This window comes from Gossypium raimondii, chromosome 5 (genome assembly GCF_025698545.1).
Source record: "Gossypium raimondii isolate GPD5lz chromosome 5, ASM2569854v1, whole genome shotgun sequence".
In the NCBI taxonomy this organism is placed as follows: Eukaryota; Viridiplantae; Streptophyta; class Magnoliopsida; order Malvales; family Malvaceae; genus Gossypium; species Gossypium raimondii.
Window position 1 is genome coordinate 56,725,879 of NC_068569.1, and position 15,262 is coordinate 56,741,140.

The following is a 15,262-nucleotide window of genomic DNA, read 5'->3' on the forward strand; positions in this document are numbered from 1 at the left end:
CAAGTTTAGGAAATATTTATTTTTTTAAATTGTAATTTAATTAGTAAAATTACTATAGAGGTCCCTATATTAAAAGTCAGATTGCATTTTACTCTTTTTACTCAAAAAGTGAACAAATTAATCTCTGTATGTTAGATTAAAAAGCAAATTAGAGATTTGCCCAGTGTTGGACGCTGAGTTGTGGGGGGGCTTTTGAGGAAGTTAAGAATATTGTCTTAGAGATGGACTGTATAGAGACAATTAACCTATTGAGCGGTCATACTCGAGATCAGTACTTATTAAGGGGGAGAGTGAAGGATTTATTGGAATGAATGGAGGAATTTTGCGTGGTACATGTATCAAGACAGAAGGATAGAGTAGCGAACGTTATGGCCAACCTTGCCATGAGGATGAATGTTGAATGGAAAGTCTTTGATGAACCTTGCTAGGCGATGTATAATATTGTAGTGGTTGAAGCTCCCAACTCAATGACAAGATAAAACAAATAAGTTTCTGTTTTGCTTTGATACTTTCTTTTTGAACAAAAAAAAAAGAGAGCAAACTAATCATTTCTATTAAAAATTTTATCTATTTCTACTACTAAAAATTGACGTTGCTGGCAAAATAAAAATAGTTAAATGTGGCTTGCTGCGTGTGCCTCATTCTGACATACATGGACCAATTTTTAATAGTAGAAATTGATGAATTTTTTTACAAAAAGACTAGTTTGTTCTTTGGTCTAATCTACAGGGACTAATTTACCCATTTTTTAATAGAGGGGGCAAAGTGCAATTTGATTCTTAGTACAAAGGCTTCTATGGTACTTTTATCTAATTTAATTCAAGAATATCTCTAAATTAGTATCATGTTTTATATTATGCTTTAAGGTTTGTATTTGATATAATATTAGTATATAAATTTATGGGTAGGGATCAAATTACATCGGCATAATACTTAAAACTATAGTAGTTTTAAACTCTTCTATATATTTTTGTACGATTAATATTTTAAAGATCCAACCGTCATATTTCATATTCCATTTATATAGATCATGCATGTCAAATTTGACATAAATTATTATTTTAACTATTTATTTTATGTAAAAAATCTAACTGCTCAATAAATATTAATATATACACTTTTAGATCGATATGATAGAAATATTGGGCTGATCATAAATTTATATGCATGAAACATACAATTATATCGACGAATTCAACTGTTGGATCATTAAATTATTAATCATACAAAAAAATTTAGTTTTACACTAGTGTAAGTGGACCCTTCTCCTAAATTTATATATCAATAAGCGTTGGTGTAATGATAAGATATATTGCACTCTTAAGAGAAGACTTGGGTTCAAACCTTGGAGACGATATTGTTGGGAGGGACAACCGCGAACTTTGAAATAATTAGTCTTTATGTATCGTAAAAGAAACAAAATGAATTGTCCAAAATGGCTGATTCAATGCCAACTCGGTTAGAAAATCACCCAAAAAAAACTCATAAAATCTTAATTGAGTTGTTGTTACTCATCAATCGAGATCCAACTCAGTTAGAAAATTACCAATAACTCATTCTTTTTTCAAAGTAAGTTATATTTAATTCTGAGTGTTTTATCTTTTTATCTTTTTATAGATTAATAATTAAATTACGGATAATGAAATTTGAACCAAATACACTATAAATTTCAATAAACTTTACCGTTTTAACTAAAGCATCATCTAGATTTTACAAAAAAAATAATTAATAAGTATATTTGTTTCATAATTTTTTCACCCACACCGTGGATGCTTCATAATCTAGTCTATATTTAATTATATTTATGTCATACTGTGTATCATATAATTGAGGGATAAAAAACATTTAGTTCTTGAATTTAACAACTTTTCTCAATATGGTCCCTAAACTTATTTGTCCATGTTAATTTCAAAACTTGACAACTTTTACCAATTTGAATTTGGTTAAGGTCTGCTTAAATACAATATGATGACTATGATTTTTTTCTCTCGAGATGATTAGTTGCTAATATTAATTGTAAATTATGAATTTCCATCAACTCTAAAACATAAATTAAACACTCAAAAGTTAACATAATTACTCTAGTCACCAAAATGTATAACTTTTGTTAAATACAAGTGCCACGTTAGATAAAAAAACACAAGTACCATATTAAAAAAAGTGCCAAACACAAGTACCTTGTAACATCCCAAAACCCCTTGGTTGTAAATAATACGAGATAAAAATATTGGTGAAATAATGTATAAAATTAAAGAAAGTTGAATCAAGAAGTATGGCATAATGTATTAAATTAAGAAAGGGACTAAATTGTAAAAATATGAAAAGTGTTGTGGCCCTAATGTAAAAATTTAAAAAGTATGAGGATAAAATATAAATCTGAAAAGGTTAAGGAAAAAGTGCAAATTTACCATTTTAAGAAAATGGGTGAAAATTTTGTAAATATTTTTAATGAATTTGAAATGGAGACATATTGATATATATAAAGTTGGAAAATCGAAATATGGACTAAATTGAATAAAATGGAAAAGTACAGAGACTAAAGTGTAATTTTTCAAATTGTGGGTGAAGGACCTAAGTGCAAATTTTCCATTATTAAATTATATTTGGAGACGTAATCATGAGGTTAGAATATGTAAGTGATGAGGTGTAAAGAAAAATGGGGAATTTATGGAAATAATGCTTGAAATGTGGTGGAATTTGATTGGTTGATAGTACAAGGACTAAAATTGAAATAAAAGAAAAGTATAGAGACTTCTAGAGGGGAGAAAGGTGGGACGGCAGCAACTAGATAGAAAAAAATAAAAATAAAAGCGAGAGAATAAAGAAAGAAAAGAAAGAAAAAAGAGAGAAAATCTTCCATGAGTTTTCTTTGAGTGCTACCTTAAAACCATAGCCTAATTTCACATCCTACGGTGTTATGAGATTGTTTTCTGCCATGAAAATCAACTAGTTGAAAAAGAACGTGAAGAAAAAGCTTGGTGAAGTGAAGAGAAAGTGAAGGATAATGGGAGGGGAAAAAGAAATAGATAAAGGAAAACTTTAGATTGAAAAGAGAAATGTTGAATTCGCGGGAGAAAATAGGTAAGCACCTTATTGAATTCATGAAGGTTTACCTCTAATTTGATGTTAAAGTGAGATAAACCATTAAGAAGTTACTATGATGATGAAGTTTCGAAGTTAGGTGATTAAATTAAATTATTGTAAGATTTATGTTTATATAGAAGAGAGTCATGAATGTCAAGAGTTACAAGTGACTAAGTATGATATTTGAATATGTTTATGATTATTGAGTATGGATAATGAAATGGCCGATTGAGTTTTAGTTCGATTGGCATGGACATTGTTACAAATATAGGAGGACGTGGGTTTGAGTGTGCTAAAGCACATTATCCTCTTATTTATGGGTTAGGAGGGGATATGGGTAGTTCTAGGCATTGTGTCAAAAAAAGTAAATATGCCTATAATGAGATTGTTCAAAAAAAAGCATGGATAATGATATTAGAAGAACTTAAAAGCTTAATAGTCTATTTTCAAGGAAAATAAATGACAACATAATACGAGACTTGTATTGAAAGATATTTAATTTTTAGTGAATAAGGGTCAGAGCTACCTAACAACATAACAGGGGAATATATGAAGAAAAAACTGTATTAATTGGCTTAAGTAGAAATTCTGAAATATTTATGGTAAAAAGTTCATTGAGCCTAGTTTCAAAAGTAAAAAGCAGATCTTAATTTCTAATTCTGTAGGCCAATATATAAATAATTTAGTAACTACTATTCAAGAAAACAGTTCTGTTAAAAGTATATGTATAAAGAGCGAAAGAATAATTAATGTTACATATAAGTATGCCATATTGAAGGTCAAAGATTATTATATAAATACGTGTACATATAGGACGTGGAATGGAGAGTAAGAGGAGTGAAATAATAGAAGAGTTATAAAATGAATTAATGACGTCCTAGTTGATAAATTGAAGAATGGAAAACAGGGCAAAAACAGAACCAAGGTTGCGACGAGCACAAGTCAAGCAGTCACGTCAGGATGTGGAGATTCCTGAAGTTGCATCGTTACCCTTGTATTTTTTAAAAATTTACAAATTAATCACTACTTGACCCGAAATAATTGAAAAAGCTAACGAAAGCTCGATTAAAGCCTGAAAAATCAATTGAAACTTTATTATAAACATCAATTGATCATGTTAGCTTAAAATCGTAAAGGAATCGAACCGAATTTCTTTGAAGTTGCTTCGACAACAAATGTAATATTTCGATATCCAGATTAACAATCGGGTCAACTATAAAGGTATTACATACCAAATAATGTACTAAGCCAAAAAGCTATTAAAAAATTATAAATAAATTCACATTTGAAGGAGAAATGTAGGTAGTGATGAGGCGAAGACGTGGAAGAGGAACAGATAACGGTAACGGGAAGATGAGCTGGCAAACGGCATGGTGACAGTGGACAAGTGATTTGCTGGCAATGTTTGGAAAACAGTTTTTTGAGATTTAATTTATTAATTATTCTTTTAATTAAATGATAAATTTAATTTAAATACAAAATCTATTAATATCAAATTTATGTTATTATTTTTATTTGGAAATAAAAATAAATAAAAGACTACGCGCTTTTATATAAATAGCTTATGAAATCTTTTTTTTTTTAATTTTCATAAATATTTAAATTTTAAAAGAATTGGTTTAAATTGAGAATCTGAGTTGGGATTGTTTATACATAAAGGAAAGAAAACCTTTAGCCTTGAATTTTCATATTTTTTTATCAATTTAGTCCTTTTAACCCTTAATTTTTTAAAAATGTCAAATTTATTTTTTATGAAAATATTGATTAAAACGTTAAAATTTTAAACATAGCAACCCACATTGTAATCAAAGAGTACTTCATGTTTTTTTTGTTTTTTTGTTAATTTTAAAATATTTGTTTTAATCAACATTTTCGTTAAGAAAAAGCTATTTGACTTTTTTAAAATTAATAGTTTAATTTAGCTAAAAAGAATAAGGATCGAATTGAAAAATATAAACATTGAGGACTAAATTTATCATTATACTTTACCAAAACAAAATTATCAAATTAATTAATTATTAAAATACAATAAATGCCAACCCCAAAGTTTGTAAAGTAGTATAAAAGATGCTCATTAGTATTATATTTTATTATTATAACATTAAAAATATTATTTAATATTAATAGTGTTTTGGGTCTGAGATATTTTAATTTTTCTTCTCGGGAAAGAGAAGACAATTAGATAAACCCAAAACATAAGTCTTATCGACTAAGTCTTAACTCAATTAGAATATGTATTATTGTCAATATAGAAATACGTGAGTTTGAGTGTGCTAAAACTTATTATCCTCCTATTTATGAGTTGAGGATGAACTATAGGTAATTTTAGACATTATGTCAAAATAGCAGATGTGACCGTAACTTATAATGATATTGTTAAAAAATAATACGTGAAAATTTATTAAAATACATTATAAATTAAATATGGATAAATATGGATATAGGAATTTTCAGATTAATTTGTGGCATACAAATCTATTCAAAAATAGAAATATATTGTAGATTTTGATTCGGTAAATATCAAAACTATACATAAAATTTTATTTAATTTGTAATGTTACATATCAGCATTAATTTGGTGTATTTATGCACATTAAATTTTAATTTTGATTCAATTTTCTTATTTTACCGATTACATTATTTATGTGACACAATAATCCCTTTAGATGATTTTCTCTACAACTTTCTATTGAATTCAAGTGTATGTAAAATAATGACCCAATATTCTCTTTATATAGAAAGAGTTTAGAAAGTTTAATTATGATTAAATTAAGAGAGTGATGGGCGACACACCTAGTACATATTACTAGGCTTGTCGCCTCACTTACCATATGAGGAGGATTTGGTTAATTAAATTAATTAAATTAACTAAATTAATTTTCTAATTAAATAATTTTCTCAACTCAATTCCAATTTCGTTAAAGTCGTAACAACTTTATCGTAGAAGAATCTATACAGAAATATATTTAATTTCTATATTCAATGGATTCATAATGACTAATTAGATTAATTTAATTTTTGAACTTTAATTGTTTAATTCTAATTAAACAATAATTCAAAAACATTATGTTAGGGTTGTGACCCAAATTCTTATTAAAATAAAATATTGCCCATCGTAGATCCCCAATAAGTAAGATATTGGATTGGGGTCACAACTAGGGGTGTGAAGGCCGGAGGCCCTTACGGTACAGGCTGCACAAGGATCCGTATAGAAGTTTACTTCCTCTGGTTGATATTGGTTCGAATAAGGTATTTCAACCTTACTGCATTACTTCTATTAGAAGTTGATTAGAATAAGGTTTTCTAAGCCTATAAATAGATGCAGTCTATACTCCTTATAATCATTTGAATTCAACATAGTGAATTTTCTTCTCCTCTACTCGTGTTTTTTTCCCCAAAAGGGTTTCTATGTAAAATCTATGTGTTCTAATTTTCTCTATTTTTTCTTGCCATTATCGACATTCTATTTTGACACCTTAAATTAATTCTCAAGTCATTTCTATACTTAATGAGAAAACGGATACATGCGACCAATTTATTTAACTTTATCATTTCCGTTCATTTAGTGTTACATGCAATTCATTACTGGTTTCACGAGCTAGTGGAGGAACCAATTGGACATATATAATTAGAGCTCAAATAATTGATAATTAAATTCCAGCTTTTTGCATATTAATTATAAACTTATTTAGTCACGAAGTCATTCCATTATAGTATCGTGACCGAGCTTTTCCTAATTTGTTGTCATTATAAAAACTACTTAATCAGTGTTCATCCAATGACCTTTTCATAAGTGTGTTACCCTCATAGGATATTTTTATCACAATATAATCCTATTTTATCTCATAGTAACCATTACATTTTCTTTCATGAAAAGTCAATTACTATCAAATAATAATCAAGTCATTTATCACAAAGACAAACGACCTGTGGCCACGTTTACTATTCAATTCATTAGTTGGGTTATGAATTCTACTATTGTGAATGATGGTACATACTACAAAAGTTGCATACCCAAAGCACTAGCTTTCGATTCTTTATCTATTTGAACTTAGGACATCACAGTATACGGGTCACACATACATAATCCATCATCCACTAAGGATTAAGGTATGACACACTATGAATATCACAAGTGAATATATCCATAAACAGATCTAAGATCTTTTCTACTCGAGTATTGTCTGATGTACTGTTAGTCTAGTCAGTCACATATATATCTCTATTTTCTAGGAGTCATCTGCTCCAATGTTCAAAACAAAACATCTCCAAAATTAGACTTGATAGATGATATATTAGTCTTTCCCTCTTATAGTACATTGTCCTTTCTAATGGAAATCTTGAAAAAAAAAAGAACATTGAAAACATAAGGTTAAATGCTCAAATTAAGGCCTAACCTTTTAGGAGTTGTTTATGTAAGGCCGCCCCTTTTAAAGTTGTTATAAAGGGCCTGACCTTTACAAAAATGTTCAAACAAAAGCTTTTTACGCATTTCGGCCCAAGCTATAGTAAATATTAGGTGAATATTGGCATATTTAGAATAAAACACATGATTTGAATAAGATATTACTTGAAAATAAAAGAAAAAAAATTGTAACCTAATATATGACATTTGAGAAGTCTCTATTTAAACATTTTAAAAAATGGTTAGTTCTTATTTGAGCACTTTCGAAAAGAAATGGCCTTATTTAACCATTTTAAAAAGTTTGACCTTCATTTGAGTATTTTTATAAATGTTAGGTTCTTATATGATATTCTGAATGATTTAGTCCTTATGTTAGTAACTCTTAAAAGATTGGATACTTTTTTCTTTTCTTTTTTTGGTACAAAGAAAGATTAAACTAAGTTAACTCTAAAATAGATTACAGTGCATGAATAAAATCATCATGCAATACTTGAAGAATTTCATCTGATGGTTACTTGAATATATTTTTATCCGACGGTCTTGAGGACGATATCTTCACTAATCCATCCGCTATTCTATTGTTCTCTCTGAATACATGTGTTAATGGTATCGAGATTGGACTCAATTTTAATATAATAAACATTCACTATTCCATTCACCAACGGAATTATTCAATATACAACAGCTTTTCACAGAAACGGCACCGTTCTTACCTTGTCAAAGCAACAACGGAAAAACATAAAAGTTCCACCTTTTCTTCATTTCTAAGTTCCATGGGGGGACAGTTATTCTCACACAGCAAACCTCACCACTCCCTTGCACTTAAGCTTTAAATAATCCATAAAAAATAAATAAAACCCACGGAAAATTTTGAATCTTTAGACCTGTTGCTTTCGAAGAAACCCCATAAAAAAGATGCAAGCTTGGTTCTCAGGGAGCAGTAGTGCAGATGATGGGCAGGGAAAAGAAGGATCATCGCTTTTAGCTGATTGGAACTCTTATGCAGCTTCAAGAGAATCGGAAGATGGCTCTGCGTTTGGGTTCGATCTTGAGTCTGCTATGAGGTCTGCCAATGATACTGTCTCTGGTACCTTCAACGTGTAAGCCCTCATCACACTCCTCTTTTTTGATCTGGGAAATTTCGATTAAAGCTTCAATTTTTAACGTGTTTTTTAGGGTTGATTTGAGTTTGGGGTTTGATTATTTTTATGCAATTGCAAGTTTAGCATTGCGTTTATGTGTTTTACTAGATGATTTCGATTTGGATGATGGGTCTCGGGTATTTGATTTTATGGGAATTAGGGCTTTAGGATTTTGGGATTTTAAAGCATGTTGATTTAGTAATAGAACTTGCTTTGCTATTGTTGGATGCTACTAAAATTGATTGTTGAATTATGGTTATTTGTTGATTTATCATCAATTTTAGGATTTAGGATATGGGTAAAGTCAGGGTGGTATGATTTTGTAGCAATCATCTCTTTGCATGATAGATATGTGGAAATGAATCTGTATGTTATGTATATATATGTATGGAACCCTTGGTTCGAGGCCTTTCTCTATTCTGTTGAGTGTTATAGGATAAAAAAACATAGGATTTAGGGCATTAGGTGGTTCTAGAGTAAACAAATAATGGTTTAGACGGGTGGGTTATGGGTCGGAAACGATGTGACTCACAGTGGAAGAGGATTTTTAACTTGGTTTAATGATGAATTAACAGTGTGGTATCTTCCTTATCCGGATCATGCCGTTTAAAGCCATGTCATAATGTGCCATTCCAAAGAATGGTCTTAATTTGTCTTTATCAAACTGCATAGTCGACAATGAAGAACATATCTGTTCATGTTTTGGATAGGATTCCTTCATGTTATATAGTTTAAGGGGCCGTTCTTCATTGCTTTTGCCATGGTAAAAGCACTTTTACACAGCAGAAGCAATGGAAAACGCAGTGTGTTTGAGAAAAAAAACAGCTGTGTGGTATACAGCTGCTTCTAGCTTCTGCGTATCACGTTTAGGTAATAAAATTACCAAAACATCCCATTTTAATGGTCATGCTTCTAACAACATGTAGGTTTTCTGCTCACTTATTTCCTTTTTGAATTTTATTTTAAAATTTTAATATTAAATATTTAACAATTGGTGGGAGAGTAGTCATTAGGTGAAATTAATATTAACAATTATTGCTATATTATCATCTTTAATGAATTTTGATGTATCCATAAATAATTAAGCAACACTTTAGCAAAGTATAGTTTTTATGCTTAATTTAAAATTTAAGAAGTAATTTATAGTAATTATTTAAAAGTATTTAACTTTTTATATTTATGTACTATTATATAAATTTTTAAATATAATTTAAATTAATCTATTATTTACTTTCCAACATCATGTCTAAAATAGTCAATTTAACTTCTCATTGTAATTTTTGGCAGCGATGAAGAACACTTGAAATTAACAAACCATACTTTTTTACAGCACTTTTGAAAAACACTTTTTTCTAAAAGCACTTTTCAATTACAACAACAATGGAGAACTAAGCCTAAGCCAGCTTGCTTGATTGGAGTTTTAGTGCTCGAGAGAACCTTCAATTATGTGATGCTTTAATGTAATGAACCATGGTATTTAATGTTTCGATTCAGGACTTACGAGTGCGATGACCACGTTAATCTTGATTTCTCTATGTCATAAGATCATTTCCTTTTTTGTTTTATCTGTTAATGTATTTTTTGTTTGTTTCTCGGTGCTCCAGCGTTTCGAAAGGTGTGAGAGATATTCCTGGAAACTTCCAATCTGCCACGAGTAGTGTTCCTTCAGGAAAAGCACTTCTCTATTTTGGTTTATTTCTGGCAAGCGGGATCTTTTTTGTTTTCATTGCTTTTACCATGTTTCTGCCGGTCATGGTGATCATGCCCCAAAAATTTGCAATATGCTTTACTCTTGGATGTGGCTTTATCATCGGATCATTCTTTGCTTTAAGAGGCCCAAAGAATCAGTTAGCTCACATGTCATCAAAAGAGGTATTACGCTATACTTCAATTCTTTTTCTTCTTCGATTGTGTATATCTAATATATATGTTTCACACCATTGCTGCAGAGGCTTCCTTTTACACTGGGATTTATTGGAAGTATGGTGGGTACCATATATGTTTCCATGGTGCTTCACAGCTACATTCTTTCCGTTCTCTTTTCTGTGTTACAGGTATAATGCACCCTGTCATTTTTGTTCGATTATTTTACCTTAAACATGTTAGATTTATCGAATCATCGTCTGATATATAGTTATTGGCTTAGTGCCTGCATGATCATCCTGTTTTGAAATCAATTCTTGCTGTTTCCACGAACCTTGTAGGTTCTTGCACTTGCTTACTACGCTATCTCTTACTTCCCTGGTGGATCTGCCGGGCTGAAATTTCTCACATCGGCTCTTACCTCTTCAATAACTAGCTGTTTTGGCAGGTGACCTGGCCACCTTCCACCTTTGTTTTTGACTTGTATACTTGTTTTGAGTCATTAAAGGGTCTTAGTTACATGTTTTGTTGCTTCCATGCTGTCATTTTCTTGTATTTTCTGAAGAAAAACCGCAAAAAGTGTACCTTTTATCTGCATCAAAATTTGGATCCATTAATAGATGAATGCACTTAGTTTTGGTTCGTTACCAGTTTGCCACTCATATTTTCATACAATATCCTAACTTAAGCCTAAGTATCCACGGTTCTGGTTCTTTTGTTTAGTGGGTAGCTATGTTGTTCAGACTCGGTCGGATACAGATATGTCCAATACAGGTATGGTTAGATATTCTAAGTATTTTTCCATGTATTTAGGGGATCCTTGAAGGTAACATTCTCATATCTGTGTGTTCGACATGAGTGTTGGACACAGGTATTTCAAGAAAATGAAGAGTCCGAGCACATAGGTTTTTAGTTCATTTTCATACAAAGATTATGACCTAAAACTGTTGAAGGGTGAACGTTGAGCCTATTGGCTTCATTAATGTGCTCTGCCCGAGTTACATAGGCGCTCTTGTTGATTTATTGTGTAGTGTTTTATGTTGGATCTTGGATGCAAAATGAAGCTGCCATTGCCCATGTTATGTGCTTTATGTAGCTGTACATGAAAAACTTAAAAAGAAATCAACATATTCATGTTGGACACATATCTCTAGCCATATGTGTAGTTTGTCAATTGGGCGAGTCAAGTTGGTTTTGGTTGTGTCAATTTTGATTGAGTCAATTTAATTTTTAAAATTTTCGGATCATTTTAGTTCATGTCAGTTCTGGGTTTGGGTTAATTTCAAGTTCGAGTTATTTCAAGTTGTTTCTAGTTTGGATCATTTTAGTTATTTTTTCTGGTTGAGTCATTATGGTTCAAATTCATTTGGGTTCGAGTTTTGGTTTCGAGCTGCTTTTGGTTTGGATCAAATCAAGTTTAGGTTGATTTTCTTTTTATGATCAAATCAGGTTGAGTTTGAATTTGAGTTTATCAGAGTTGAATTTTCAAGTTTTGGTTAAAATTGATAATTACTCGTAATTCTTTACAACCTTTAAATAGAAAGATAAATGCATTTCAACGCACTTATGTCCTTTTACATCTGTAATAATGTTGATACTAACTAAACTAAAACTTAGTAAGTTGATATGATGGGCCTCTAACAATTGGTATGATGGGCCTAAGAAAAAATATGATGAAGAACAATATTCATGAATATTGCTTTAATGTAATGCTAATATATTTTAATGTAAAATTTAGTGTTATTATGTTTTTTTTGTCTTCTTTTAAACTAAAACAAATAAAAATATTGTCATTCTATTTATTTTCATGTTTGAAAAAGAAGGTTTGGTTATTTCGTTAATTAATTGAATTAATCAAAATTTAGGGTTTTAGAATTTCGATTAATAATAGTTTGAAATGGGTAATAACCGTTTGAACATTCCTATGATTTATGTTATAGTGAATAATAATCAATGCAAAACTTTTACTCTTCACTATAATGTACGTGATAATAATCCGATAAACCTATATCAGATTAAAATTTAATTTTGAAGTTACATATATAAGAAAGAATAGGGACACATTAAATTTAAATGTGATTCGTATCTATATTATAAAATATTTTTGACTAAATATTTATTAATAATACTATTTTAATTTTAATTTATTAGTAAAATAAAATCATAATAGTAAGTAATTTAATTTAAATTGTAAACAATATTAATTATATTAATAATTAAATAATATTATTAGCATTAAAATATTTGGGATCAATAATTTTGATATTTTAAAATTAAATTTAAGAAATACTAGGACAATAATATTTTATTCGATTCAAGTTAATTTTTACTAATAAGAAAGTTTTCATTAAAAAAATTGTTTTACGCTTTTCAAAAGAGAAAGATAATTTTTAAAAAATTCGATAACTCTAAATAATTATTTATTCACCAAACTATTTGCCACAAAATAAACACAAAAGTGAAAAAAATAGAAAATTTGTTATGGTAAAATAAACACACATTTAAATTTGATGTCTTTTTCCACTAAAAGGTCACATTTTGGAAAATTCCCAATTTTATTTTTTTAAATTTGGAAACATGGTATTAAATTACACTTTTCACAATCCTTCTCACATTTTTTTGAATAAATTTATTATAAGTTCGAATCATATCTTTTTCTTTTTTGACATAGTGTCTAAAACTACCCATAACCCCTCCTTAACTCATAAATAAGAAGATAATGCGTTTCAATACATTCAAACTCACATCCTCCCGTATTGGCAACAATGCTCATAGCAATTAAGTTATCATTCTCACATTTCTTTCTGTTGAAAAAATTAAGAAAAAAAAAGTCTAAAAGCAATAAAAAAAAGATTATTGTGGGTGATGTTTAAAGCAAGAAGCAAAATAACATGATTAATTTCATCAATCTTTGCATGTTGATTTGATCTATTGATTTTTTTTTTATATCATGCATGTTCGTTTTACAGTTTAGGGTTGGGGTTTGTGGCTATCCCCTCCAAGATTTAAACTTACGTTCTCTCCTTAAAAATGCAATGTGCCGTACCATTACACTCAACCGCTTATTGGTTTTGAGCTATTAATTTAGTATTACGATATTATAGTTTAAACACATAATCTCTCAAATTTGGAATTTTCAACAAAGTTGATTCACATGCAAACATGTTATGTGTCAAAGCAAAATAACGATGGAATCTTTTCTGAAGATTGGGTTAATTATTCCTTCGGTTTAATAAATTTAATTTACATCGATTAGGGCTTACACCTATCAATTGGGTAGATCAAGGATTCAGTCCAATTTAGATTTTTAAAGTTATTAAATTATTCATAAATTTTTATTTAAATAATTAAACTGTTAAGTTTTCTTTTTATAGTCTGACTAGCGAGTTCCAAGCGATGATTTGACGATTAGTACGGTGGATTAGTACCCATCAACGAGTAGAAGAGCATGCCTTAAATCTAAGTCAATTTGACGGTCAATGTTGGAGGTTGAAGGAGAAAGAGCTTTGTATTTTGGTTCATAGATTTGTGACATTTAAAACTGTTTCATGAAAAAAGAAATAAACAATAGAAGAGAAGGGAAGGAGAGCTTTCGGTTTGAGTAAGCGGTTCGAATAAAGAAGGCCATACAACTTTTTAAGATTTAGTGACCAAAACGTAAACATACTAATACTTTAGCAACCTTAAGTGTACTTTACTGTTAAATTATTTTAGGTTCGAATCATTTCAAGATTTAAGTAATTTGAATTTGGATCAATTTTAAGTTCGAGTCATTTTGAATTCAAATCGTTCGAGTTTTCCAATCGAGATCTTTGAGTTGATCTTCTCAAATTTATGTTATTTCAAATCATTTCAAATCACTTATTCTAATTATTTTGGTTTAAACCTTTTCGGGTTCGGAATATTAAACTTTTTAATTTTATATTAAAGTTTTTAAATTCGATTCAATATTATATATAAAAAAAATCTATTCATGCTTTAGATAGCACATTCTCGAAGTCAAGCCAGCAAATCTAATCATGCTTTAGATTGGAGAATCTTGAATTCAAGCCAAAATTTCTAATTAATAATAAAAATAATATAATATTTTATTTATTTTAATTATAAAAATTAAGGAAAAAGTATTATTTAGTCCTTAAATTCAGTAATTTTTTAATTTGATCCTTGAATTTTATTCCATTAAAATATGATTATGTGACATTCTAAAATTATGCCATGACACCACTTTAAAATTTTATAAAATTTAAAATTCCTTATCATTTTGTATTATTTTTAGATTTTATGTAAAACTTTTCGAGAATAACATGACATAATTTCATAATATCTCATCATCACACTTTAACGGAATCTAAATTCAAGGGTCAAAGTATAAAAAAATTGCCAAACTCTGGACCAAGAAAAGAGTTTAGAAATCAAATTGAAAAGAATTACAAAGCTCAAGGACTAAATGTTAATTTATCCCAAACATTAGTTTTCAATATTTTATGTTTAGAGTTGAAAAACTTTTTGAAATTGTGAGTCACAAACACCTATACACCATTAGGTTGAGGCTACCAATTAATTTAATCTCTTTAGTACACACAATTTGACCAAATATTGAGAGCTTCAAAGCTTAAGTCTTAAGAGCTTGATATCACTTTAAACCCATAATTATGAAAGAGAAGATATGTGGGGAACCCACAGCCTGAAATTAGGGAAAGATTAGGAAAACAAAAATGTGATTAGGGGACAATGATTTGACCTTTAAATATGGAGCTTATGCTATCAC

General features: G+C 29.4%; 1 protein-coding gene across 1 annotated transcript; it reads left to right on the forward strand.

Annotated features, from left to right (window-relative positions):
• The first annotated feature begins 8,246 nt into the window (after positions 1 to 8,246).
• Positions 8,247 to 11,141, forward strand: LOC105768589 (protein transport protein SFT2). Its single transcript, XM_012588592.2, has 4 exons — positions 8,247 to 8,589; positions 10,236 to 10,503; positions 10,581 to 10,685; positions 10,836 to 11,141. The coding sequence occupies exons 1-4, from the start codon at positions 8,405 to 8,407 to the stop codon at positions 10,944 to 10,946; spliced, it is 669 nt and encodes a 222-aa protein (XP_012444046.1). The 5' UTR covers positions 8,247 to 8,404; the 3' UTR covers positions 10,947 to 11,141.
• The last annotated feature ends 4,121 nt before the right edge of the window (positions 11,142 to 15,262 follow it).